The sequence below is a fragment of the Lithobates pipiens genome, unplaced genomic scaffold (assembly GCF_037356315.1).
Source record: "Lithobates pipiens isolate NorthernLeopardFrog02 unplaced genomic scaffold, aLitPip1_a1.2 Scaffold_8, whole genome shotgun sequence".
NCBI classification, from domain to species: domain Eukaryota; kingdom Metazoa; phylum Chordata; class Amphibia; order Anura; family Ranidae; genus Lithobates; species Lithobates pipiens.
In genome coordinates, this window is record NW_027507903.1 from 157,936,074 (window position 1) to 157,962,721 (window position 26,648).

At 42.2% G+C, this 26,648-nt stretch overlaps 1 protein-coding gene across 1 annotated transcript; it reads right to left on the reverse strand.

Moving 5' to 3' along the window:
• Positions 1 to 223: 223 nt before the first annotated feature.
• On the reverse strand, positions 224 to 26,411 carry UCMA (upper zone of growth plate and cartilage matrix associated). The gene is made up of 5 exons (XM_077472317.1): positions 26,255 to 26,411; positions 25,233 to 25,298; positions 24,983 to 25,075; positions 21,228 to 21,326; positions 224 to 1,026 (listed from the first exon to the last, which is right to left on the reverse strand). The coding sequence occupies exons 1-5, from the start codon at positions 26,310 to 26,312 to the stop codon at positions 929 to 931; spliced, it is 414 nt and encodes a 137-aa protein (XP_077328443.1). The 5' UTR covers positions 26,313 to 26,411; the 3' UTR covers positions 224 to 928.
• Positions 26,412 to 26,648: the final 237 nt, after the last annotated feature.

Below are 26,648 nucleotides of genomic sequence, written 5' to 3' on the forward strand. Positions count from 1 at the left end.
AATCCCAATAAATGTAATTTATGTTTTTGGTTGTAACATGACAAAATGTGGAAAACTTCAAGGGATATGTATAATTTTTCAAGGCACTGTAATTTCTCTCATCCTTACTTGTAGCAAATTCATTTCTGTAGCGTTTAAAAACGTTGTTTTGGTGTTTGAGGCCTAACTGCATGTGTTAATTTATACTGATATAAATGACTAAAAATTCCACAGTGCCAGCAGCTTCTTAAACAGGTGTCATTTATAATTGTTCATCTCATTACATCGCTTTTTTATGACAACACTGCTTTCTGTTTTGTCTTTTTCAATCCCATCCATACAAAAAATAACAAATAAAAGTAACACTGTGCTTACTATGCAATGGCAGCCAAACAAAATGATTCAACCATTTTAGTTATTATCCATTTTTTTCTGAAACAATAAGGATTGGAAGAGTTCTCTATACACATAAAAGATTCTGTTTGATCAAAACCAATGACTGCCATTTTAAATACATCACACTATAATAGCACACATACTACAATCCAACTGTGGTGAATGCAAATTATTACGACTCCGCTTATCTTCCTATACGATATGATCATAGGTTTACCATCATACAGATATGTCTCTTCCTTCATACAATTCAGTCTAAGCTAAGTTGATTGTGCAATCAAATTGCGCTGTGTGTGGGGCAGGTATTATTGACTACAAGAAGCACTGGCAAGCTGTTATCTGTCAAACATTTTTTTTTTTTCCTGCATGCAAGATTCAGATAGAGAACAAATTTTACAACAGAAAGAAGAAAGAGCCTACACATAATATAGAAACCTGGCAAGGAAAGTACAGCTTGTGCTCATTGAATATTAGAATAGCTCTGAATTGAAGATTCTGTTACGGCAGAATTATTTTTGATTGAAAACTTATGTACATTAATTCTACATTCCTTTTAAATGTTTTGTCGCTGGTAAATGTAGGAAGGAGAAAGTCCATCATAGTGCCATTGGCGCCACTGTTCAACTTGTTTACGAGTGCGTTCTTCTTGTTCTGTAGGCAGATTTGAGAAACAAATATTAATAGATTATTTATACATGTTTGACCAAGGCTAGTCATTGGCTTTAGATTCAGTACCATTTATTCACATGGAAGTTGTGTTTGGTGGAAGTTAAAAAGAAGAGGAGGATTTAAAATAAATAAATAATCCACCCAAAATGTGATGAAATACAGTGGGTATAGAAAAGAATCATCCTCCTTTAAAATAATCACATTTTGTTGATTTGCAGCGTGAAACAAAGACAGACGCAGTTTTTGTTTTATCCAGCTGTATTTACTCATTGCAACTTATAACATCCAAGTGAAAGGTATAACACCAACATGTCAGGAAAAAAAAATCAAAAACAGAATCACTGAGTTGGAAAAAGGACCACCCTCTTGTCAGCATTTTGTTGAACCATCTTTTGCTTTAATTAGAGCCTTTAGTCTGTTGAGATATGGCTCTAGTGCAACGTATAACATCCAAGTGAAAGATATAACACCAATATGTCAGAATAAAAAAAATAAATAAATAAAAAACAGAATCCATGAAGAAAAAAAAAAGGTGTTATGGTCAGATGAGACTAAAATTGAATTATTTGGCCTCATCACCAAATGATATGTCTGGCGGAAATCCAATACAGCTCACCATCCAAATAACGCATTCCTACAGTATAGCATGGAGGTGGTAATATCCATGTTATGGGGAGTTTCTCTGCACCAGGGACTGGAGCACTTGTCAGGATAGAAGGAAAATGAGTGGGGAAAAATTACCATCAAGTTCTTGAGGCTAATTTGCTGCCCTCTGCCAGAAGGTTGTCAATGGGAAGAAGGCTTACCTTACGACATGACAATGACCCAAAGCACACAGCAAAAATGACCACACAGTGGTTTAAGAAGAAAAAGGTGAATAACCTTGCATGGCCTAATCAGACCAGACTTAAAATCCATTGAAAATCTGTGGAATGACTTGAAGACTGCAGTCCACAAATAGTCACCATCAAATCTAACTGAACTTGAGCAGTTCTGTAAAGAAGAATGTACAAATATTGCAAAGTCTAGATGTGCAAAGTTAGTAGAGACATATCCCAACAGACTAAAAAGGCTTTAATTAAAGCAAAACGTGGTTCAACAAAATACTTACACAGGGAGGTTATGCCTTTTCCAACTCAGCTACTGTTATTTTTTAAATTTTTATTTTTTCCAACATGTTGGTGTTATATCTTTCACTTGGATGTCATAAGTTGCACTAAAGTAAATACAGCTGGATAAAACAAAAACTTAATTTCAGGCTGCAAAGCAACAAAATGTGATTATTTTAAAGGGGTGTGATTCTTTTCTCTAGCCACTGTAGGTGCTGCTGGCTTTTTATAAGAATACTCCATCAGCAAGATCTTCTTGCACTTTAAAATATATATTAATTATATTCACTTTATTAAATCTTTTTTTCAGAAATAAATCTCAGCAAAGCTAGTCCACCCAAAACTGATATTGTCGTTTTGGATAGATGCTGGAAGGTGAAACCACCTGACCATTTCTTATTTCACAATCATCCTATCGGACAAGATCACTTGGGAATTATAGTAGGGGGATCTGCCCAAGACGTCGGAAGCCAGAGTCTGACTCAGTCAAACAGGTTCCATCTATAAAAAATATAATTTTCAGGTGGACTGAAGCTTTAGAATTCACTTTTTATCTTTGTGGCTTAGAGGAAACTTGTACTGAGTAAATATGTAGGTTGCAATTGCTGAGTTTTCCTTTTGAAAATACTGGGTGTTATGTTGATCAAGCAACTTCAATTGTTTCTGAGACACTAACCCAGATCAGGAATCCAGACTTTACTAGACGCATGCTTGTTCCAGAACAGTGAATGTATTGAGGCCAGAGAGACAGCAAACTATCTCTTACAGATAGGGATAAGCAACGGTGTCCTTCTTATATCTCGTAGATATTTTCTTTAACCACTTGCCGCCCGCCCTATAGGCAATTGACGGCGGCAAAGTGGTTTCATAATCCTGACCGGACGTCATATGACGTGATCAGGATTATGAGCCGCTGCGCGCCCCTGGGGGCGCGCATCGTGGCGATCGTTGTTGCGGGGTGTAAGTCTGACACCCGGCAACTACGATCTCGGTAAAGAGTCTCCGACGGAGACTCTTTACCATGTGATCAGCCGTGTCCAATCACGGCTGATCACAGTGTAAATGGGAAGAGCCGGTGATCGGCTTTCCCTCACTCGCGTCTGTCAGACGCGAGTAGAGGAGAGCCGATCGGCTGCTCCTCTGACAGGGGGGGTCTGTGCTGATCGATTATCAGCACAGCCCCCCCGAGGATGCCCACACTGGACCACCAGGGACGCCACCAGACCACCAGGGAAAAGGTAATAAAGGTCATAATCCTCCCTAGACCACCAGGGATGCCAGTCAGCACAATGGGTGCCAATCAGTGCCCATAATGGATGCCAATCAGTGCCCACAATGGGCATCACTGATTGGCATGCATTATTGTTTGGCACTGATTGGTATCCATTACTATAGTATAACACCGATGCCGCCTATGAGTGCCCACCTGTGCCGCCTATGAGTGCCCACCTGTGCCGCCTATGAGTGCCCACCTGTGCCACCTATGAGTGCCCACCTGTGCCGCCTATCCATGCCCACCTGTGCCGCCTATCCGTGCCCATCCGTGCCGCCCATCCATGCCAGCTATCAGTGCCAATTTGTGCCACCTATCAGTGTCCGTCCGTGTCGCCCATCCGTGTCGCCCATCCGTGTCGCCCATCCGTGTCGCCCATCAGTGCCGCCCATCTGTGCCGCCTATCAGTGCCACTTCATTGGTGCCACATTGGTGCCCATCAGTGCCGCCTTATCAGTGCCCATCAGTGTAGCCCCATCAGTGCCCATCAGTGAAGGAGAAAACATACTTATTTACAAAGTTTTGAAACTGAAACAAAAAAAAACATTTTTTTTTTCAAAATTTTCGGTATTTTTTTATTTGTAGCACAAAAAATAAAAACCGTAGAGGTGATCAAATACCACCAAAAGAAAGCTCTATTTGTGGAAAAAAAATGATAAAAATTTCATTTGGGTACAGTGTAGCATGACCGCGTAATTGTCATTCAAAATGCGACAGCACTGAAAACTCAAAATTGGTCTGGGCAGGAAGGTGTTTAAGTGCCCTGTATTGAAGTGGTTAAAAAACATTTAACTAAAAACCAGATCCTTCCAATCATGACAGACCTTGTCATCAATAAGGTAATGAACAATTATAAGGAGAACTTCTTTATGCAGGATCCCAAACAGCTGTTGAGATGTTTACAGACTATGATTTAGTAAATATCCTTTATTGATTTGTAAAGAAATGATTGCGACATAAGAGTAGTTGGCTTCTAATAAAATGTTTTTAAAGCATATCAACAAAAAGTAATTTTCCGAAAAGCAGAATTTTACCATTTTACCATATTGGCTTGATAACAATTAATGTTCATTAAGAAAAGCACATACATTCCACATTAATAATTATGCTATGAAAATTAGTGGAGACATGATGGTTTGGGGCTGAAAATGTCGAATTAGGGGGCTGCAGAGTGTTGACGGGGAAGGAGAAAGCGTCAGTTGGTGGGTGGCAACTGGATGAGTATGCTGGGGAAGGTAGAGTTTTGAAAGTGGTGGCGGTGAAGGGAGGGGGTTGCTGAGTGGGGAGGGGGGCTTTAACAGACAAGCAAAAAGGGTTGCTTATACATCCATGCTCCCAAATGGCTGCCGTCAACATGGCGGTCTTATGCACACATGTGCATGATATTGCCTCCATATTACTGCCAGCTTTTCTGGAACACAGCTGAGATCCTGTACTAACATTGTGTAGGTTTTGCTGTCCAAATGTGGCCAGAAACCATACTCTACAAAACATCAGGGAATCAGCCACAAAACTACTCTATAGAATAGATGGTATCTTACACCAGATAAAATTAACTAATTCTATCCCTCAACATCACCCCTTTGTTTCAGGGGCTGCACCATGCAAGGCACACTATTGCATACATTTTAGGACTGTTCTCACCTTAAAAATATTTGGCTCAAAGCTGATACTCTATTTAGCTCTAGCCACTGGACTATTGCATTCAACTGGCGCCCACCCAACATCCCATGGGACCAGGTATTAAATTGTATTGTAAATATCAAACTATCAGAAAGAATACACTATACGCTGTACGACACCATGCATATTTACAAAAAGAAATGGACACCATGGGAAACAGCTCTTCTGGTTTAAAGCCCAATTCTATGACATTTTTCAGAATAACTAAATAAACACTATCTTCCAATTTCAACTGAAGCCGTACTTAACAATTGTATTATTTAACTACTGTCATAGATGCTATTATTTCTCTCGTGATATATCATACATTCATGTATAATCAAAGATCAACCCTTCACCTGTATTTCTCTTGTGCTATGTATAGCTACACCATGACCTTTTCTACAATAAAAGCCATTTGTAAACAAAAAAAAAGAAACTATACTCTACTGTACAGGCTTGGGGGAATGCAATACATGATGAAGAACGGGACATGTAGGAAAACACATTGCGCATGGTAAGCATGAAGAGTAGTGGAAACAGAAACATCATTTTGTGCAACAAAGCTGCCATTTTAATAAACCTGTCCCAAATGTTGCCGGAGTTTGCGGAAAAATTATCTTTTTTATATTGCCCTAAGTAGAATTTTACTTTAAGAAATCATTTCAGATTTACAATCAACTAATGTATTGATTAATCTATATTAATTTATCTATTATCTATTAATCTATTTGTTATGAACATGCATCATGATGAAACTATATATATATATAAGAGGGCCAGTATGGTGGCCCGTAATTATGGGAGGAGCCCGGAGGGTATATAATCAGACCACCCACAACGGTCTGTGTCGGTTCCAGTGCAAGGTACTGCACATCAAGGGGCTGACTCTTCTCAGCTCCCTCACGGTCGTCTATCTGTGTGTCCAATCGTAGGTGCACTTCGGCTTCTTCATTCGTGGTCTTCGTCGGCGGTTCCCGCTCATGGTCGCAGATAAGTAGTATCCGAATCTTTTCATATCATGTGCAAACTTGCGGCTTATCGTGCTTACTATCCTGCACCCCTTTTGCAAAACCTACCTCTGAGTTGTTGACACTCATGTCCCGACGTTGTTCGGCACAGCCGAGTCGCTATCAGTTGTTCCTCGTTATCACTCGCCATAGGCTTCACTGGTTATAAAATTCACTATTCTCATCCTTTTTTGAGATAAACAGGTATTGTTTGTATGGGTTTCTGTGGCTGATTGAGGTGTAATTAAACCCACCTGATGTCTTACCTGCACTTGACTAGCCTGGGGGGATGGGTGGTTGATAGGTGTTTGGTTTCACAGTAAGGAAGGGCATACACTCTACAACCAATTCGTATCAGATACTCCTTACTGCCAATTTATATCAGATTCATCTCATACATTTTTGAGCTGATTCGTGTCAAATGCATTGCAGAGGCTGACTCTGCCAACTCACTGCATGTCCACGTAGTTGTACCTTCGAGATCGGTCGTTACATAGTTACATAGTTACATAGTTAGTCAGGTTGAAAAAAGACACAAGTCCATCCAGTTGGAGTCGTATATCTTCATTGATTGTCCCACGCTCGGACCGCTACACACTCGCTGTCGCAGGTAGGACTTTGTTGTTACCGCTCTTCTAAACTCCAATAGTTACCTTATCATGTTCGTTTTGCAAAGTCGCACTTATGCCCCCATAAGTCTATGTCATCTTTCATGTATTTCATCCTTTCTACCCAACGCGGGTTTACTCGAGCCGATCACTTCACGGTCGATGCGGTCAAATCCGACATTCAAGCCCCTTACTCACCTCGCATCTACGGCCGATTCGAAATCTAGTCGCAACTTCGCTTCTATGTTTCGGATCCTCGGCAATCACAAGCCCCTTCAACCGTCATCACCATTTAGTTGATTCGAACCCAGCCATATCATCGGCAATACGGTCAGATCTGTTAATACGAGCCCCGTAGTCACCTCATATCTACGGCCGATTTGAAATCTAGTCGCAACTTCGCTTCTATGTTTCGGATCCTTGGCAGTCACAAGCCCCTTCAACCGCCATCACCATTTAGTCGATTCAAACCCAGCCATATCATCTGCAACACGGGCAGATCTGTCATACGAGCCCTGTAGTCACCTCGCATCTACGGCCGGTTCGAATCTAGTCGCAACTTCGCTTCTATGTTTCGGATCATTGACAATCACCAGCCCCTTCAACCACCATCACAATTCAATCAATCCGAACCCAGCCATATCCTCAGCGATACGGTCGGATCCCATATACGAGCCTCTCAGTCGCATCTACGGAGGATTCGAGTTTAGTCGCAGCGTCGGCGCAACGATTCCAGTCCTTGCCAAACGCAACTCTAACAACCAAGCCGAATCCTGTTGCATCACCGACTCAAATGAGTCAAATCTTTCGCAGACTATTCCATAGCTATAGCCCAGTTCAAACTAGTCACATCGACTGTACGAATTCAGCAGTACTTACATTTGACCTTCTCAGTCTATCCATACATGATCGTACACAATTCTCTCCACCAATTTGCTCAGTATTGCGCACGGTCATTCCTACATAATCACATTTCCTCTATAACCTTTCTTTCGCCTTTCAACAAAGCTGCGTTCTTGCAATCGCTGCAAGTCTTTTCTGCATTTGGCTCAAAACTGCCAATCGTTTCCAGTAGCAACACTGCTGTTCACCTCATACCTACACACTTATAAATCCGCAAAACATTGCTTTCACCTTTCAAATCTCATCTCTAGTAGCAAAACGGCTGCTCTCCTCATTCCTACACACTTATAATTAAATTTATAGATTCAAATAAAGCTGCTTTCTTGCAAATCGCTGCAAGCATCTCTGCAATAGCTTAATACGGCCACTCATCGTCTCCAGTAGCAACACAGCTGTTCACCTCATTCATTCATTCATTCATTCTCACCTCATAATTCAATTTATAATTCAAATAAGGCCGCTTCCTTGCAATCGCTGCAAGCATTTCAGCGAATGGCTCAAACTGCCACTCATCGTCTCCAGTAGCCACACGGCTGCTCATCGTTTTCTCTGTCGCTTTCCCCTTTTAGGCCAGTTAGAACACCAGTTAGTCCACCCTGCACCAGGTTTGGACAGTATCTCCCAAAAAAAAAAAAAAAACATTGTCGAGGGCTTGCATCTTCACCAGGGGGCCAGCTTTGCCCCAAACAGCTCTTTGCAATCCCCATCGTCAAAACGAAATTCTCATGTCACCTTACTACAGGCTCCCAGTCAACTCAGTTCTCGACCACCAACCAGTCGACTTCACAACTAGGGCATAAAGTCAGGTGTGTAGTTCAATGGGATTCCCCCTTTCTCTTAAACACTCTTTCACTACATATTTTTACTTCACATACAGAATTTGTCCTGCTCCTGAGGCGTTAGCAACTGTCACATACTTCTGTGCACTTCACTCTGTTTTCGAAGCACAAGCCTTCAATACGCAGACAAGGTCGCCTAATCTCCATACTTGCTGGCAGTGCAAGCATTAGTAGACCGAACCCACGTCAATTAACTACAGATCGCAACATTCCTACTTAGTATACCAGACTTCAGCTACCCACCCCAGTCCGCCCTGGGGCGCTCTGGTTCATTAGTCTGTGCCGAGCACAGACTGACACCCGAGCTATCGGTTACCTAGCCAGTCACCTCCTGGCTCACCTCGGTTGTTACGCATTCTTTTGAGTTTTCTAAAGTCACACTCAACAGCGCTCGAGCGCAAACCAACTGTCACTATGGCTGTCGTTCCTTGTCCTATTCTTCTTGTTTCCTTCCGCCTTTCATCTTATCTACCCAACGCAACTATCCGCTCCTACCTTTGCAACTTACCTCAAACATACCCCCCCTTGCTTTTAGTTGACGCCATGTCGCAGGCAGACAGTGAGGACTTTGCCTCAGCCCTGCCATCACCCTTTACGGGCTCAGCAAGCGGCGGTTTAGTCTCACAAGAGCTTGGACCAATAAAAAACAAATAAACAAAACAAAAAAAAACAAAAACAAAAAAAAAAAAAAATATATAAACTCATAACAGAACGGTGTCGCAGGAGTAAATCCTACCCTGCTGCAGCCAGGAAACCAAGCCTTTAGGCTACTGTTTCCACCACCAGTGGCAGCCCTTCCAGGCACCACTTCAGTCTATCTTCTTTGCGACTACTCAGCTGCACTCCTGGGTAACCACACTGTCAGCAGCAGTCCCTGAAGTCCAAGCAGAGTGACAGCCCTGGAGGTACGCCCAGCCATGCCCCTACCAGCTCCAGTCACCACCGTCATTCCCGTACCTTCACTTACAGATGCACCATCGTCTTCCCTGCACACCTTGTCCTAGCAGGGCATCTAGGAGGACATCTTGGATGACAACGACGTTAACTTAGCATCCCTCCTCATAGCAGCACACAACTTGGCCTAGAACAAATCATATTCGCAGGGAGATGTCTCCGTCATCCTGAAGACCAGAGACCCTTTACTTAATCGCAAGCTCGCTGTCACAGAGTTTGTGCGGGCCTTGGGGACAGTCAGAGACATGCTAGGCAGAGCAACCCCAACAGGAGGGTAGAATTGGACCCGTATCTGCACGCAGCAGGTCACAAGTACGCAGGGTGCCCATCCTTTGACTATCACTGCTCATTTTCAGCCAAGGCAGCAGCCAGACTCAAGGGGATCTTTTACCTCCCATCTTTTAGTGTTTCTCTTCCAGGCAAAGACCCTGACTAAATCCTTAAATTAAGATGTGCCAGCTATAGCAGATCTGCCCATGAGAGTCGAATTTCTCACAAATTGGAATGGCATGCCAATGTGTATTCCTTCAGCATCTCTCTCTTCATCTCAGGTAGTCATGGTCACCACAGCCTCCACAGGTCCTCGCCTCAATTTTGGTCAAATTGGGTTTATAGGGCCATGGCCGTCAGAAATCCTCTTGATTCATGGGTTCAGTTAGTCCTCCTCTTTGTTCGACCTCTACCCCATTGTCGCAGCAGCTCAAGTCTGGTGCAACAACTGGGCAGGACAAACAGTGGCGTTCGCCACAGACAACCAAGCCAATAAACCAATAAAGGAGGTCCTAGTAGCTGGCCATCGTGGCCTTCCTGTGCAGGCTGGTGCCACTATCCCCACAGCACCAATCTAACGTCCTATGCGTCCACATCCCAGACAAATGCAATAATCTGGCCGACGCACTACCCGTTAACTTTGCTTCGTTATTTTTTGTAGGAACCTGGAACCGATCCGACCATGTCTCTTATCCCACACTGGTCGTAGCTAACCTCGGATTCAAACAACACTTTCACGACGCTACCTGCCTTATTAATCTTTCACTATCTCACAACACCCTGAAGGCCTACCGGGCAGCCTAGAGGTTCTATGTCAGGTTACTAGCCTCAAACCCCAGAGCAATACCAAGAGTTCTCCATCACATCCCGGTCTTCATATTATGCCACCGCACACAGTTGGCATTGTCACACAATACCTTAGATCCCACTCAGCTGACATCCAGTATTTCATCCCCTTATGAGATCCTAACAAACCGTCTTGTTCGCCGCCCATACGGTCAAGACCATGTTGTGTGGTATTCACAGGCAATGACCCCCAAATCAGTATCAAACGGCTACCCGTCACCAGCGCCATATTCCGAGACATGTCTTTCATCCTGTCACATTCCCCTTTTGGCTAAATTCAGCCTGGTCCTTCAAGCAGCCATCTACCTGGCTTTCTACAGCTTCTTACGCCCCAGTGAATACTGTCACCATCCCAGTTGTAAAGTGTTACATAGACACCACCTCACACGCCATCAGACTTCATCTTGCTCCTCAGCGTGTCCAAAACACAATAGTCCGGTCCAGGGGTTGACCTAAAACCTTTCCAAGCTCTCAAAGCCTGGTGCCCCGTGTCCATCCTAGATCAATTTTTGGCCCATATGTTTGATCCCTCGCAGGACAGCCCATTACTACCGTTCTCGATTAGTACCCCAGGCAGCCACCAGTTCATTAGTCACGTCAGGTTCCTTTTGAGCACATTAGGCCAGGACCTTGGTCATTTTCTTGGACATTCTTTCGCATTGGAGCAGCATCAGCAGCCTCACGAAACGGGGGCCCAGTCCACGCGATCAAAGATGGGCAGGCGGGAATCCACCTGCTTTACTCAATACATCTCCAATCCACAAGTGGAAATGTCCTGAGCCTTCAGAAACTTTGCCCCGTAGTGTCTTGCTGTACATAAATTAATAATTACCTCCCTACACCAAATCTTTTGCGGCCTTCTCTTGGCATATCGCCCAGCAGAGCAGGGCTCACCGCCCAGCTCACCAGGGCTTACCTTACAGCAGACCAAGGGCACAATTCAGGTCTATTTTATGTTGTTAGTCTTGTGACGTGTTTATGTGTTCTTTCATATCTCTTACAGCGGAGGGCTCCAACCATAAATAAGAGGGCCAGTATGGTGGCCCGTAATTATGGGAGGAGCCCGGAGGGTATATAATCAGACCACCCACAACGGTCTGTGTCGGTTCCAGTGCAAGGTACCCACCCACCCATTTCCCTTCTTAGAGTACTTCACTTAAAACACGTTTCTCTACAGAAACATCCATTTACTTTCTTAAGGTATGCGGCCTTCTCTTGGCATATCGCCCAGCAGAGCAGGGCTCACCGCCCAGCTCACCAGGGCTTACCTTACAGCAGACCAAGGGCACAATTCAGGTCTATTTTATGTTGTTAGTCTTGTGACGTGTTTATGTGTTCTTTCATATCTCTTACAGCGGAGGGCTCCAACCATAAATATATATATATATATATATATATATATATATATATATATATATATATATATATATATATATATATATATATATATATATATATATATATATATATATATATATATATATATAGCACCGGCTCCCGATGAGCATGTGCTATTTGTTTTTGAAAATTAATATTCCTAAACCCACAGTTGGGTTTTAGGGCTAATTTTGCTAAATTATGGTCTTAGTGCCAGTCTTGCTGGATTGCACTGAGTTCTCCTTGGCCACAGGTGTCGCTGTCACCACCGGCAAGTATGAGAACACAGTTGAGCTGGGCATATTGAATGCCATTCTTTCTCTCTGAGCCAGCCCAGTGGGAGTGTTTTCCTGCTGTGCATTCTGGGAGATGGTATTTAAGGTACTGGGATCACATGCTTCGGGGTTCCGATCCAGAAGATATTTTCTGTCTGTTTGGTCCTGGTCCTCCTGACCAGCCCTCATGGCCCTCCTGGCCTGGGGTGCAGATCCATGCAATTCCAAGCTTTAGGGCTGGATAGCCCGGGGCGAAACAACTGCAGGGACAGGCCTGAATGGATATGGGGCCATAATGATTCAAAGGTGGTCCGGTGCCATCTCATCTAAGGAGAGGCCCAGCAACTGGAGAAGCATCCAGGGGAGGACTCTTCAGGAGAAGGCCATGCGCAAAGGCTGGCTTCTCTGAAGGAGACTGGAGGCTCAGTTGAAGGACACTTTGTGGATCTATATTCATATGGTATCGCCGGACCGGCTGAGAGATACTGGTACAGTATGATAGTTGTCTAAATTTGTCTACATCCCTCAGTTACATCCAAGTCTGTGGTAGAGACTTTCTTTCTCAAGTGTTCTACATCCAAGTCTGTGGCAGAGACTTTGTTTTACTTAACACCCTACAGGCTGCTAGGCCTAGTGAGAGGAGGTTTATCCGGTGGTTGTGAGAATCCAGCTGTGAAACGGTAATTCTCTGGATTTCTTCTATAAGAGACTTCATATTTCTGTAGTCCAATATATATATATATATATATATATATATATAGTGGTCTGAAGGGTGTGCTGATTACAATAAAAATAAAAAGTTCCACTCCAGAGCTCCTACCCTAAGAACTCTTATATTTTGCTGGTTTTTAGGTGATTATTCTGTCAGATGTCTTATAAATACAGTCTAACCGATCACAGTGGGAGAGGTGGTTTTTAATGCTGGGTTTGTGTGTTTACCTTCTAGTCGTGGTCCACCAAAATGTTAGGTTCCAGTTTTCCCTACCTCCTTGATGATTAACTGCAGAGCTCTGGAGCATTTCCCCGAGGTTTTAGGGCATTGAGGTTTTGTTATTAAACGTTAAGCTGTATATGTGACATTAAGTGCAATATGGTGGTCACTGAATATAAGATTTTTTTTTTTACCAAACTGTGTTTATTTCTTCCCAGCTGTGGGTGGTGCATAATGCACGGTGCACACCATATAGGTTACTGGAAGAGTATGTTATGCACTTTTTGCTTATTTCATGTAAAGTATCTAGGTCCTTTATCATGCTAACTAAATTGTTCCCAATCCTTATAAGCTATATGTTGGCAGTTTGTAATTAAAGAAGTAGTCTCTGTTCCATCAAGAGGATCTGCCACTCAGAGACCATTAATATGAGCGTGTCTGCACTATGTTTGTCTGGGTAACCAATAGTGTTTACCTTTAAATGCTTGTTTTGAACCTCTGTCTGGTATGCAAAGCAATAGGTCATACTAAACGATCCATCCTCATGATCTAGAGTGTATTATGACATACAGGATCTTACAGAAGTAAGTACACCCCCTCACATTTTTGTAATATTTTATATAATAACTCAACACACAGCCATTAAAGTGGTTGTAAAATTTTTTTGCTACAGGTAAGCCTATAATACGGTTTAATACCTGAACGGTTCAGGAGATATCCCCTGTATTTGCATGTGACAACGTCATCAGCACATGCGCACTGAAGCAATGGCATGTACGTGCCATTGCTTCAGTGAGTATACCGTTACCGGCTGCTCCCGTGTGCATGCGGAGCCCGCGATACCCAGAAGTAACTCCGGGAGCGATATCAGCCGCTGGAGTGGTGTAAAAGGACAGCTGCAGGGGCTTTGATCTCAGGTAAGTAATTCATAATGAGCTAGTATGTTATGCCTTTGTCTTTGTTTTTTTTTCTTGGGTTTACAACCACTTAAATGTCTAAACCACGGGCAACAAAAGTGAGTACACCCGTAAGTGAAAATTTACAAATTGGGCCCAATTAGCTATTTTCCCTCCCCAATGTCATGTGACTCATTAGGATTACATGGTCTCAGGTGTGAAAGGGGAGCAGGTGCATTAAATTTGGTGTTATCGCTTTCACTCTCTCATACTGGTCACTGGAAGTTCAACATGGCACCTCATGGCAAAGAACTCTCTGAGGATCTGAAAAAAAAAAGAATTGTTGCTCTACATAAAGATGGCCTGGCTAGAAGAAGATTGCCAAGACCCTGAAACTGAGCTGCAGTACGGTGGCCAAGACCATACAGCGGTTTAACAGGACAAGTTCCACCCAGAACAGGCCTCTCCATGGTCGACCAAAGAAGTTGAGTGCACGTGCTCAACATTATATCCTGAGGTTGTATTTGGAGGAGATACATAGGAGTGCTGCCAGCATTGCTGCAGAGGTTGAAGGGGTGTGGGGTCAGCCTGTCAGTGCTCAGACCATATGCCGCAAACTGCATCAAATTGGTCTGCATGGCTGTTGTTCCAGAAGGAAGCCTCTTCTATAGATGATGCACAAGAAAGATTGCAAACAGTTTGCTGAAGACAAGCAGACTAAGGACATGGATTACTGGAACCATGTCCTGTGGTCTGATGAGACCAAGATAAACTTATTTGGTTCAGATTGTGTCAAGCGTATGTGGCAGTAACCAGGTGAGGAGTACAAAGACAAGCGGGTTTTGCCTACAGTCAAGCATGGTGGTGTCATGATCTGGGGCTGCATGAGTGCTGCCGGCACTGCGAAGTTACAGTTCATTGAGGGAACCACGAATGCCAACACGTACTGTGACATACTGAAGCAGAGCATGATCCCCTCCCTTTGGTGACTGGGCTGCAGGGCCGTATTCAAACATAACAACCTCAATCACACCTTCAAGACGACCACTGCCTTCCTAAAGAAGCTGAGGGTAAAGGTTATGGACTGTTTAAGCATGTATCCAGACCTAAACCCTATTGAGCATCTTAGGGGTATCCTCAATTGGAAGGTGGAAAACGCAAGGTCTCTAACATCCACCAGCTTTGTGATGTCGTCATGGAGGAGTGGAAGAGGACTCTAGTAGCAACCTGTGAAACTCTGGTGAACTCCATGCCCAAAAGGGTTAAGGCAGTGCTGGAAAATAATGGTGGCCACACAAAATATTGACACTTTTTGCCCAATTTGGACATTTTCACTTAGGGGTGTACTCACTTTTGTTGCCAGCGGTTTAGACATTAATGGCTGTGTGTTGAGGTATTTTGAGGGGACAGCAAATTTACACTATTATACAAACTGTACACTCACTACTTTACATTGTAGCAAAGTGTCATGTCTTCAGTGTTATCAAAATATAAAAAATATATATATATAATAAAATATTTACAAAAATGTGAGGGGTGTACTCATTTTTGTGAGATACTGTATATAGAATGATATTTGATTCTCTCTATGTGACTTTCATGGCATCTGTTTGTTTGTTACTTCCTCTTAATTTATTTGGGACTAAAGTGGATTTGAATATGCCACTGGGGAACAGAATAAATTATGTAAACTATATGATGGAGATTGCAAGATCTCATTTGGAAATGGAGGAGGGCTACAATCAGTTTGTACACTTTACAATATGGAAAGAATAAGGGGGGACTTGCTGTTCCTCACCCTAAACTATACTTTTTTTCTTCACAAATGCAGCAATAAGCAGGATGGGGCCGGGATGATAATGATGACACCATAGTACATTTGGTGACCAGGTCCTGCCCAACACTAAAAGCTGGCTCACATATGGAGATGGATCTGCCTAGCCTACCCCAGTCCTCCCCGATGGCGGATCTCCTTAGAAGGGTATGGAAGGCGACCCAGGAAGCTTTATCTGTGGAGGGCCCGTTGGGCTTTACCCCTCTTTGGAACAATCCCAAGTACCTGGAACTAATTAAACTACAGGGGTTTTCTATATAGCGACAAAAAGGGATATGGTTGTTCCCTCAGATTTATTCAGGGACTGTACTAAGTCCTACACACAATTATGTGTAGAGTTTTCTTTGCCCAAGAGATGCTTTTACCAATACCTTCAGCTTCGACACGCTCTGCATACCCAAAGGCAAACATTCCCTTGAGAGGTGTCTTCCTCTTCTCTGTTGCTACAGATCCTCTGGGCGGATGTTAAGAGGAATTTAATCTCTAAAGTATACTCAGTACTATTGTCTTCTATCCAGGATAACGCCTCACTAAAATGCAGAGCTCGATGGGGGACAGACATTGGAGATATTGACAGAGACCATTGGGATATGGCCTTGGATCAATTCCAGGCTTTTCTATCTCAGCGTCTGACAGGTTATCGCAGCTATTTATATTGCACAGAGCCTATCGGACGCCTGAGAGACTTTACGCCTGGGGTTTGAAAGAATCCCCTATATGCCCAAAGTGTAAAGTTCAGAAAGGAAATTTCATACATATGATCTGGAGATGCCTGAAACCTAATCGCTATTGGACCAAGATCATATAGTGTGTATCTCGTCTAGCCCAGGTACCGGTACCTCTAACTCCATTAGTGTGCCTATTAGGTGTAATTGATGAGGAAATGTACAAGAAGGGATGTATATTATGATTACTAGACTACTGTATCTGGCTAGAAAACTCATAGCTCATTATTGGATGGCTTCTACCATACTTTCTGGATGGCTTCTACAGGACCTTCTGGGAAACAATGGTTTGCTTATGTTAATTCCCTTCTTAGGGAACAACTGGCCTATCGCAATAGAAATGTTGTGTCTAAATTTAAGCTTATCTGGCAGCCTTGGTTAGATGACCTTAGCCTTGCCCCACCACAGTTAGTGATGGATAGGTTATTGAGACTTTAGCCCACTAGGAGTCGTAAGTGGGGATATGTTGAAGGAGAGAAGAGAATACTAATGTATGTTCTAACTTTGTTTTGTTAAGTACTTAGTTTATGATGTTGTTTTTTTTTTTTTAAAACAAGAAAAAAATCTTCCTAATGACGATATAGAAGTTGCTTCAAGTGCTAGTTTTCTACTAATTGTTATGTCAGTGTAAATGTTAATCTATATGACTTATTGATGCTTAATCCATATGCTGACAGATAGTTTTGAACACCTGATATGACTATAGCTAGGCGCAACTGTACAGTCACTTTATGCAACAACAAATAAAAATAAAAACGCTTTGATAAAAAACAAATACAAAACTATATGATGGGGATAGAACATGAGAACATGAAGACTCAGGCTCCAGTTCATGATCCTAGATGATGTATCCAGGCCACAAGGTTTGGTGGATAAACAAACTTTACACATAACGACTCATACACACTTTGTACAAGCCTCAAGGCCCATAAACACGATGTGTGTATGAGGCTTCATACAGACTTTGTACAAACTTTCCCTTGGATTTTTGTACAAAGGGCGTCGGCCGAGAACTTGTATTGCATACACAAGGCAGGACTTTTTCAGCCAACTTTCACCAAAACATGTGGTTTTTCTGCTCTTTACCGCCACCTTTGGTCAACTTCTGTATTGTTGTCTGATCTTTTGCATTGGTTCTGAGCATGCGTGTTTGTACTTTGTACAAAAGTCCCATGGTTTTCTGTACACACGATCAGACTTTGCTCCATCAGACTTTTGTTGCATGAAAGTTTGTCCGTTCGCACAGCAAACAAAAGTCAGATGAAAACCGAAAAAGTTTGTCCGATGGAGCGTACACACGGTCGGATGTTGCTCCAAAACAGCTAATTTGCATGTTTGTTGTCAAAAAGTCTGATCGTGTGTACGGGCCTTTAGAAGTAAATGCCACAAATGAAAGAAAAACTAGCAGCACGCATTTATCAAATGTTTATACTGAATATGCAATTACAAAAATACAAATGTAGGGACCTGCCTTCAAGAGCAAAAAAAAAAAGAAGCTAAACTTCAGCTTTAAAGCCTAACTCCAGGAATACTATGACTTGAAATAGTTTTTTTGAGCCAAGATGGCCCAAACAAACTATTTTCTTTACTAATTGATACAGTGGCTGTCAGTGCTGTAGTCTCTTCCTTGGCTTAGGTGGAGATTGTGATGTCATTCATCGCCTCTCCACTTCAGCCAATCAGTGGAATCCTTTTACTAATTTGGAAAATTACAAGGCTTCCTAAAGGCCCTTACACACGATCAGACTGTTTGACAACAAACATTCAAATTAGCTGTTTTGAAGCAACATCCGACTGTGTGTATGCTCCATCGGACAAAATTTTTTGGGTTTCATCTGACTTTTGTTGGCTGTGCGAAGTCTGATCGTATGTACAGAAAACCATAGGACTTTTGTACAAAGTACAAACACGCATGCTCAGAATCAATGCAAAAGATCAGAAGATGACCAAAGGTGGCGGTAAAGAGCAGAAAAAGCACATGATTTGGTGAAAGTTGGCTGAAAAAGTCCTGCCGTGTGTATGCAATACAAGTTCTCGGCCGACGCCCTTTGTACAAAAATCCACAGGAAAGTTTGTACAAAGTCCAATCGTGTGTATGAGGCTTAAGAATATCTGCACAGCACTCAGCCCAACAAAATTTTGTTCTGGGAATGGGCAGTCCCCATACAGCCCCTGAAACACATTTCTGTATACTGTATGTAGCTGCAGTGGCAGCCCATCCATGTGCCTGGCCCCTAATCTCCATTCTGGAGGCATGGATTTAAATGAGGGTTTTTTTTTTTTTTAAGCGCGTAATTAGAGCTCTAATTGGCTTCAAAAAGGGTGGGCTCAGGGGGGCAGAGCACTGCCCCCGAGCCTATCCACTTGTGGGACATTAGCAAATTAATATTTGCTAATGTCTTCCTGCTTCTCCTCTCACGACAGGTGTCAGGACCTGCCTCCTGTTCGGCTGTGAGAAGAAGCAATGGCCCCAGCAGCAGCAGCAGCCCCTTCTAGGAGCCCGGGATTCAGCAGAGCATCACCACCTCATCCTCCTCCCCGCACCTCTACCGCAGTAAGGTAAGGCCATGGATCGTGGAAGGTATTGGCAGTGAGAGAGAATTGCGGCCTATTGAGCACCAGGGAAGGGTTTGTGTAGTGGATCGCCTCTTTGATCTATCAAGAGCCACATGCCACCAGTGTGATGCTGATGCTACCTACAGTTTATACAGAGCTCACAGCCATTGCATTCATTAGTAAAGGAAATCGTTTGTTTGGGTCAGCTTGCACCAAACCAACTGTTAAGGTCATAGTTTTTCTTGAGTTAGGCGTTAAGCTGGAGTGCGCCTAGTTTCAATTTAGTGTAGGCACCTAGGCTGTGGACAGCCTGAGCACTGATCGTTTGTTAAGCCCTGTACATTGTTTGGTTCTGCCTGCTTCTGGGGAGAGTTCTCCAGTAAATATAATGATAAGTTACAATGTTGTAGGTTATAAATATTTATTCTACCTTGGTCAACCACTGTGCGGTTTATATGAGTGATACTAGTTAAAAAGAGAATAAATATTTTGGGAAACCTCCTAGAGAGGTCCTTGCCTCCCAGGCTTTTCCTGGTAAGGATGTGTGTATAGGAGAGTCCGGTACTTCCCTCCCAGGCTTTGCCTTTGAGAGAATGTTTGTGTGAAGGCTCCAGAGGGTAACGCTTCTCAGCCCTACTAAATATATAATGAAAATAACACTTGCACTACCTAAAAAAAATATTAACTCATCTGCTGCTGCTACAAGGCATCCTTAATATGATGAAAACAAAATATACATAACCCAGTGCTACTTAGCCAATATAAATAAAATCACAATATGCATCAATTCGAAATGCAAATAATGTCCATATAACATAACATAATAAATAACAGGTGACTCCCCAACCTTACCACCATACAGATCTTTGTTATACAGGGTATGCAGGATAGGTAGCAGGATGGGTGATGGACATTATTTTAAAGGATAGTTATAGTTAGGCTTTTCTTCCACGTAAATTTCTAACTGCTAAAAGTAACCCTAAAGCCAACCCCCTTATATATGGTGCACTCTGTGTAAATTTTAGCATCAGTAAGATGCCAAGAATGGAGCAGGGTGCAGAGACAATGTTATTTCTGCATGTAAAAGGTGCAGTTACATTATAAGTGGCTGCCCAATAGCCGCAGAGAAAAGATGCCAGATTTGTAAGAAGATTCCAAAATGGTAGTGGGGGTAACAGAACTGTGGCACCTCACCACTCCTATGCTGGTCTGCACTCACACTGTGCTATAGGGAAGTGTTCCCGAGTGACATCATCACCTTTACCAGCTAGACCACAGCGATCCCTGCTTCTGTGCTCAGTGATCTATGGAGAGTTCTGTGCTCAGACCCAGTTTGTCAGCACACTAAAGGGAACCATTTTAGACTACAAATGAACCTAGGCATAGTATGCTTACCCATTCCCAGGCACAGTTCAGAGAACTCACACTACATAAACCCGACCAAGTACGGGAATAACGCTCAGACACGGTTAAAACTGTCAGTGTGAGTGCAACCTTGGGGTTCACTTGTGCCTGAGCACAGAACACTCCTTAGATTACTGAGCACAGGAACAGGGATCTCTGTGGTCTAGCTGGTAGAAGTGATGATGTAATCATACCGGAGAGCACCTCCTTATAGCACAGTGTGAATGCAGACCAGTGGAGGGGGGAGGGAGTGGATAAGGGGGAAAATCAAACTCGGCACAGTTCAGTTCAACCACACCTAATTAATATATTACCATGTAAAAACATGATTGTGCTGAAAGTTTATTGTGATCCAATCTATGTCATTCATGCTCAGCGCAAATAATATGTTAGCTGCACCCTAAGTATATAGCAGATTGCCCCTATTGCCCCTTCTCCACCAATAATATGGAAGACTTATAACAGCAATGCAGTTATACAATATTTCCTAACATTACCTGGGCAAGAGTACTAAGGAGACTAAACTGACAGACACAGATTCTTTCTGCAGGGCTGTCTGCTTATGGAAAACTATTGTAAATAAGGAGACAAATACATGTGTTTCTCTCCCTTTCGCTAGTCCTTTCTGCTTAAGAAATTAAGCACGAGAAACAGTTTAGGGGCATGGTAATAGTAGCATGTGCCAGTTCACAGTGATTAACAAATCCTTACCATCCTGTTCTTCCTCCACATAGTTCTCAAACTCATTCCTCTGCTCCTCGTAGTACTCTCTCCTGCGCTCATCTGCGGACAATCTCTGCCTGTTCTCGGCTGAAAGAAAATAAATTTTTTGTAAAAACTACACATTTGTTTTGCATTTGATTATAAACCTCAGCAACAAAATGAGACGTGAACACCAAGGGTGTTCCAAATAATCAACTTAGTAAGTCATCTATTCCACAGTAGTTTCTCACAGAATGTCACATATGGATCTTTCTAAACACTACTTACTGTCTGCACTAAAGAGTAACCAATATTTTGATTGACAGAACATCATAGACATTGATAAGATAATTTGGCCACCCAAGCCCAGATCAGACTGCTCGATTTTTTTAAAAATTGACCATACACATAAAAAGCACTTGTGTGATGTTTAAAAATATGCCTCAATTGATAATATTACCTTTTACCTTTTGTACCACCACCCCCTCCATTTAGAATATAAGCTCTATGAGCAAGGCCCTCCTGTACCTTTTGTATTGTGCTGTAATTGTGTTGTCTCCCCTATACATTGTAAAGCGCTGAGTAAACTGTTGGCGCTATATAAATTGTTATTAATAATAATAATAATAATAATAATATTGGAACACTGATAATATTTCAGTGTTCACCCAAAACTGATATATCAGTTTAGGTAGATAGAGGGGGTCTTAGTTTACTCAGCAGCAAGGTCTCCTTACTCGAAATTCCAGGTCAGATCACACAACAAGGCCATAACAGTGGGCACTCTGGAATTTGAGTGGTAGGGTGTCGCACTCCAGTTTTAATGGACATTGGACATTGATTGGATCTAGTGGTTACTATAGGGCACTGGCCAGTGTTTCGGAGCTGCTAACTTTTGTTATTTGTTGTATTATAGCTATGACGATGAGGAATTTGCGTAATAATTCCTAAAGGTGTTGGCTGTAAACTCTTGAGAGGCTTTTTTAATTGGAAAAAATAAAAACTATATCGGGATCAATTTCTATTAATTGACAGTAAACTTTTTCATTTAATATCAGATGGTGCCACAATCTTGCTATGTGATTGTTTTGTTTTTGTTTTTTTACATTAAGCATATTGCAACTGGAAAAGAGAGGCTACTGGCTACAGTAGGGAGAACAAAATTTGAGGCACAGTTGGGAAATCCACCAAGGTGATCTCTTAAATCACTTAATGCAGATATGTTAATACAAAGGGCATGTGGATATTTGAGCAAAGTCCACCCACAACTTAATTGAAGTCAACTGATCCTTTCAAGACATTGCATTATTAAGAAGGACCTAGACAGAAAGCTTTACTGGACTCACACTTCAAAAAAAAAGTTAACTTGTACAACTTCAACGATACCAGTTTTATAAACACAAGTTCCATGAAGATGTAATGAAAAAAACAAAGCCTTGCATTTAGCAGTAATGCTCCGCTTATGCTTTAAAGACAGCTATAGCTGAAAGAGAGTCTTTTGCAAATAGCTGTGTTGTCCTTGCCCAGATCCTATGAGCTTTGTAACATGAGCTGAAGGTGAGAGCACTAAACCTCTTTTCTCCATGCTGCCCTGCACCTCCTGCAGCTGCCCTACACACAGCACACATATTCTGCTTCTGAGTCCAGTAGACGCTCTAGGAGGAGAAAGAGCCCTTCATTGTACAGTGTAATGCAGGCAGCCCTGGAGGTAGCAGGAATGCTTCCGTAGCTATCAGACCATACACAATATGTCTAAATAAACTGTCTATACTACAGTACAGGTTTATTTCATTCCCCTTCCATCTCACTTTAACAGGATAGTTGGCAAAGAAACAAAATCCATCAGACAAAATATAATTAACATTGATTTTTTTATTTCTGAAGGTTTTATAATTGTGTAGGACAGTGGAGAGAATAGATCCTCCTCTGAAATTGTGTTAATTAGTAGTAGATCACAAGGGATGGTAAAAATGTTGTGGATATATGTATAGTTGTACAAAGTAGTAGCTTTCATTTCATGCATTAGAGCAGTGGACATCACCCCTGTCCTCCGAGCCCACTAACAGGCCAGGTTTTATGTATTGCCTTGGGGAGATGCAGACTAGAATACTGCAATCACTGAGCAGCAAATGATATCACCTGTGATGTATTTCAGTTATTTTGGAAACCTGGCCTGTTAGTGGGCCCTGAGGATAGGGTTGATGACCACTGCATTAGAGGAAAGACGATTGTAATGTGGTTGCCAACATCTACAGCTCTGCTTTCTTCCAGTTTTTATATACTTAAAACTCACTGCAATTGCCTACAATGTCTATTGCTGGTATCAGATAATTTGTTGAAATGATTCACTAACACTGGAACATAGGGGAATCTGAGTTCCTCCCTTAAGGTATTATTCTTCAAATACCTTAGCCCTTGTACACACGGTCGGAGAATCCGTTGGAATGTGTCCTATCGGACTGTGTCGTCGGATAATCCGACTGTGTGTGGTACGCATCGGACTGATTCCGTCGGAATATCTGTCGGATCCAATTTTCCAACATGTTGGAAATATTTCCCGACCAACTGGGCCGGTCAGACATATTCCGATCATGTGTAGAGAATTTTGATCGGACCAAGTGCCACGCATGCTCTGATCAAATTCCTACATCAAAGCTATTGGCTACTAGCCTGAATGTAGTCCCATCATAACGAAATTACGTCATCACGTTCTGAAAGATCGGATTTTTCGCCAACTTGGTCCGACCGTGTGTATGCAACAGTTTCGGACACAATCCGTCGGACTAAATCCAACGGACAAAATCCTACGGATTTGGTTGGCAAAATCTCCGACCGTGTGTACAGGGGCTTAAAGTGCATTTGTCACTTTGCTTTTTCAGGAATCCCCTGTATAGTCCACCACCCTCCAACTGATTCTTGTCATCTCCATGCTCCCCCACTGCCTTGTTCACCCAGCAGAGGCCTGAGTCAAGATAATGTCAAAGCTGATCCTTGATGAAGCTTACACAGGGTCTATTCCCCCCCCCCCACATTCACACACACACTCACACATACACACACACACACACGCACACACACACACGCACACACACACACGCACACACACACACGCACACACACACACACACACGCACACACACACACGCACACACACACACACACACACACACACACACACACACACACACACACACACGACAGTACCCAGTTCTGTCAATTGGTTGCCCAAGTGCTGAGCACTGCACTGTGGGAAAATGGGAGAAGGTCACATGCTCTATCATACCCAGAAGTACCTAGATAATCTCTAAGGACCCTGGCAAATAAATGGAGAAGCAGAGATAGCAGCAAAGGTGTGTTTTAACTGGAATGGGGGTGTCTTATATAGAGACGTTACAAGGTATGTGAAGAAAATATATGTTACTGTAATTCATGTATGTTCCTGTGAATATTTTGGATTGAGTCAGGGAATCCTGTAATGGTCAATACAAAATCTGTAAATACCTGGTACAAATTACTTGGCATGGGGGTCTGTTGTATGGTATACTTAGAGAAAAGTCATACACTTAATTCTTATATTAAAATGAAATCTTCTGGCACCCTTCTAGGGCATTAGGTTCATTTAGAAACATCTTTGTAACCAAAGGCAAGGCAGGAATGCAGTCTAGTAATATATCCTTACAGTAACAGCAGGAATCCTGGACAATTTCAAGGAAACTGTGGGACAGAAAAACAAACAAAAGTTTCCACAAAGCTAACACCCTCACCATTGATTTCATCCTGGGATTTTGTTGATCTCTTGCCACGTTTTTTGAAGAAGTTGGAAGCGTCAGATTCCTGCATGAAGATCTTGTTCAAGCCTGGAGTGAAATTTATATAAGGTTCAGTTTGTAGAATGCTGTATTTTACCAAAGTTTATTGTCCCTGTAACAATATCATGCAAATGAATCTTTGTCCTTTATAAAGAACGATTGTAAAGTGTTAACACACTCTAGTGTCTTTAATTCATGTACTTACTTTCTTTTTTGTCAGCTGCCCCATCATCACGGCTTCTCACTGCAGCACTTTCAGCCACCTGAGAGACTAGAGAGAAAGGCGCACTTACTGAATATGGTGCTAATATAGAAAATATTCTCAATTGCACAACAACTGAGGATAATGCTCAACAGTTTATTACCAGTAATTCTAAACATTTGAGTTTACAACTGTTTCAGTAAGCCTAAATTGCAAGCATGCCAACCACCACATCCTAAATTTTACCAGCATTAACAAATCAGAGCTCTACTACTTAGCAATGTAGGGATTTGGAAACAAGAAATAAAGAAGTTGAATGCAGTAAGTCTACAGCTCGCGTTGGCTCCTTCAACATTTCTAACACTGATCAAGGAAAATAAATAATTTTTCCAAAGGACGTATATAGACTATAACTGTACGTCATTAAAAATTACTGCAGTATGTGCAGGATATCTGGGAATAATTAAAAATATTTTTTTTTGCATTGTTATCTCTTTTTTCGATGTGTACTGCAAGCAGGAGACGCTTCATGCAGGAAATTATTTTTTACATGAGATATCAGTTTATAAACATGCAGATTTTTTTTCATCCAAGCATACATTTTCATGCATTGTGAAGGCTCCATCCTCTCCCCAACATTAATGTTATTTCTTCAAAAGAAAAGCAATCAACCAGGAAATTCTAAACTAAGCAATCAATTCTTTCCTAGCAATGATTTATATGGCAAATTGGGTGGTATCAAAATATGCTATCATCTCCGAGTCTGACCAGAATTGTTGGATTGGGCATCTATGGAGAGCTCTAGTACACTATCACTGCAGGACCAAGGGAATTGTGTTTTAAAATACAGACGTCATGCTTTAGCATATATTTAAATAGTTAGTGGTGCATTTTAATGTATGTGATAATGAGTTACAATTAAAAAAAAAAATCCCTTTTAAAAAGCACACAAGGATCACTCTAAATTTAGCATCAGAAGAAACAAGTTGCATGTTTATTCCAAAATAAAGGTAGACTTTTCTTACCTGCTAGAAGCACGACTGCTGCAGCAAAAGACAGAAACAGGACTTGTTTCCAGTTCATTTTGGCTGAGATTTCTTGCCTTGTCAATACACAGCAGAACACTGAGAAAAAGTAGCAAATTCCTCATGTGTCAGATAGGAAGGTGAGGCAGGCAGCTGGGATGTAGGGGAGGAGGAGGGGCATGACCAGCCAAATATTCGGCACAGAACTTGCCCCAAATATCATAAGTGAGGGGGGACATAAGGAAGTGATCATTAGGCTTGTAGCCGAAAACAAAAACAACGTAACCAGCTGCTTATGTTTTCTCAAACACACTTATTTGATTTTTGAACTTCGTTGTTAAAGTTTATGATGTCAGGAGTAGTAAGGGTCCAGTATATTTTGAGCTTTTTCAAA

What these genes read in the sequence shown, in the direction of transcription:
- UCMA (XM_077472317.1), bottom strand. Translation starts at nt 26,312, where the DNA reads ATGAACTGGAAACAAGTCCTGTTTCTGTCTTTTGCTGCAGCAGTCGTG. An exon ending in GGCAGCTGACAAAAAAGAAA is followed by an intron (nt 25,076 to 25,232) that starts GTAAGTACATGA and finishes ATTTCACTCCAG; the next exon opens with GCTTGAACAAGATCTTCATG. An exon ending in ATCCCAGGATGAAATCAATG is followed by an intron (nt 21,327 to 24,982) that starts GTGAGGGTGTTA and finishes ATTTTCTTTCAG; the next exon opens with CCGAGAACAGGCAGAGATTG.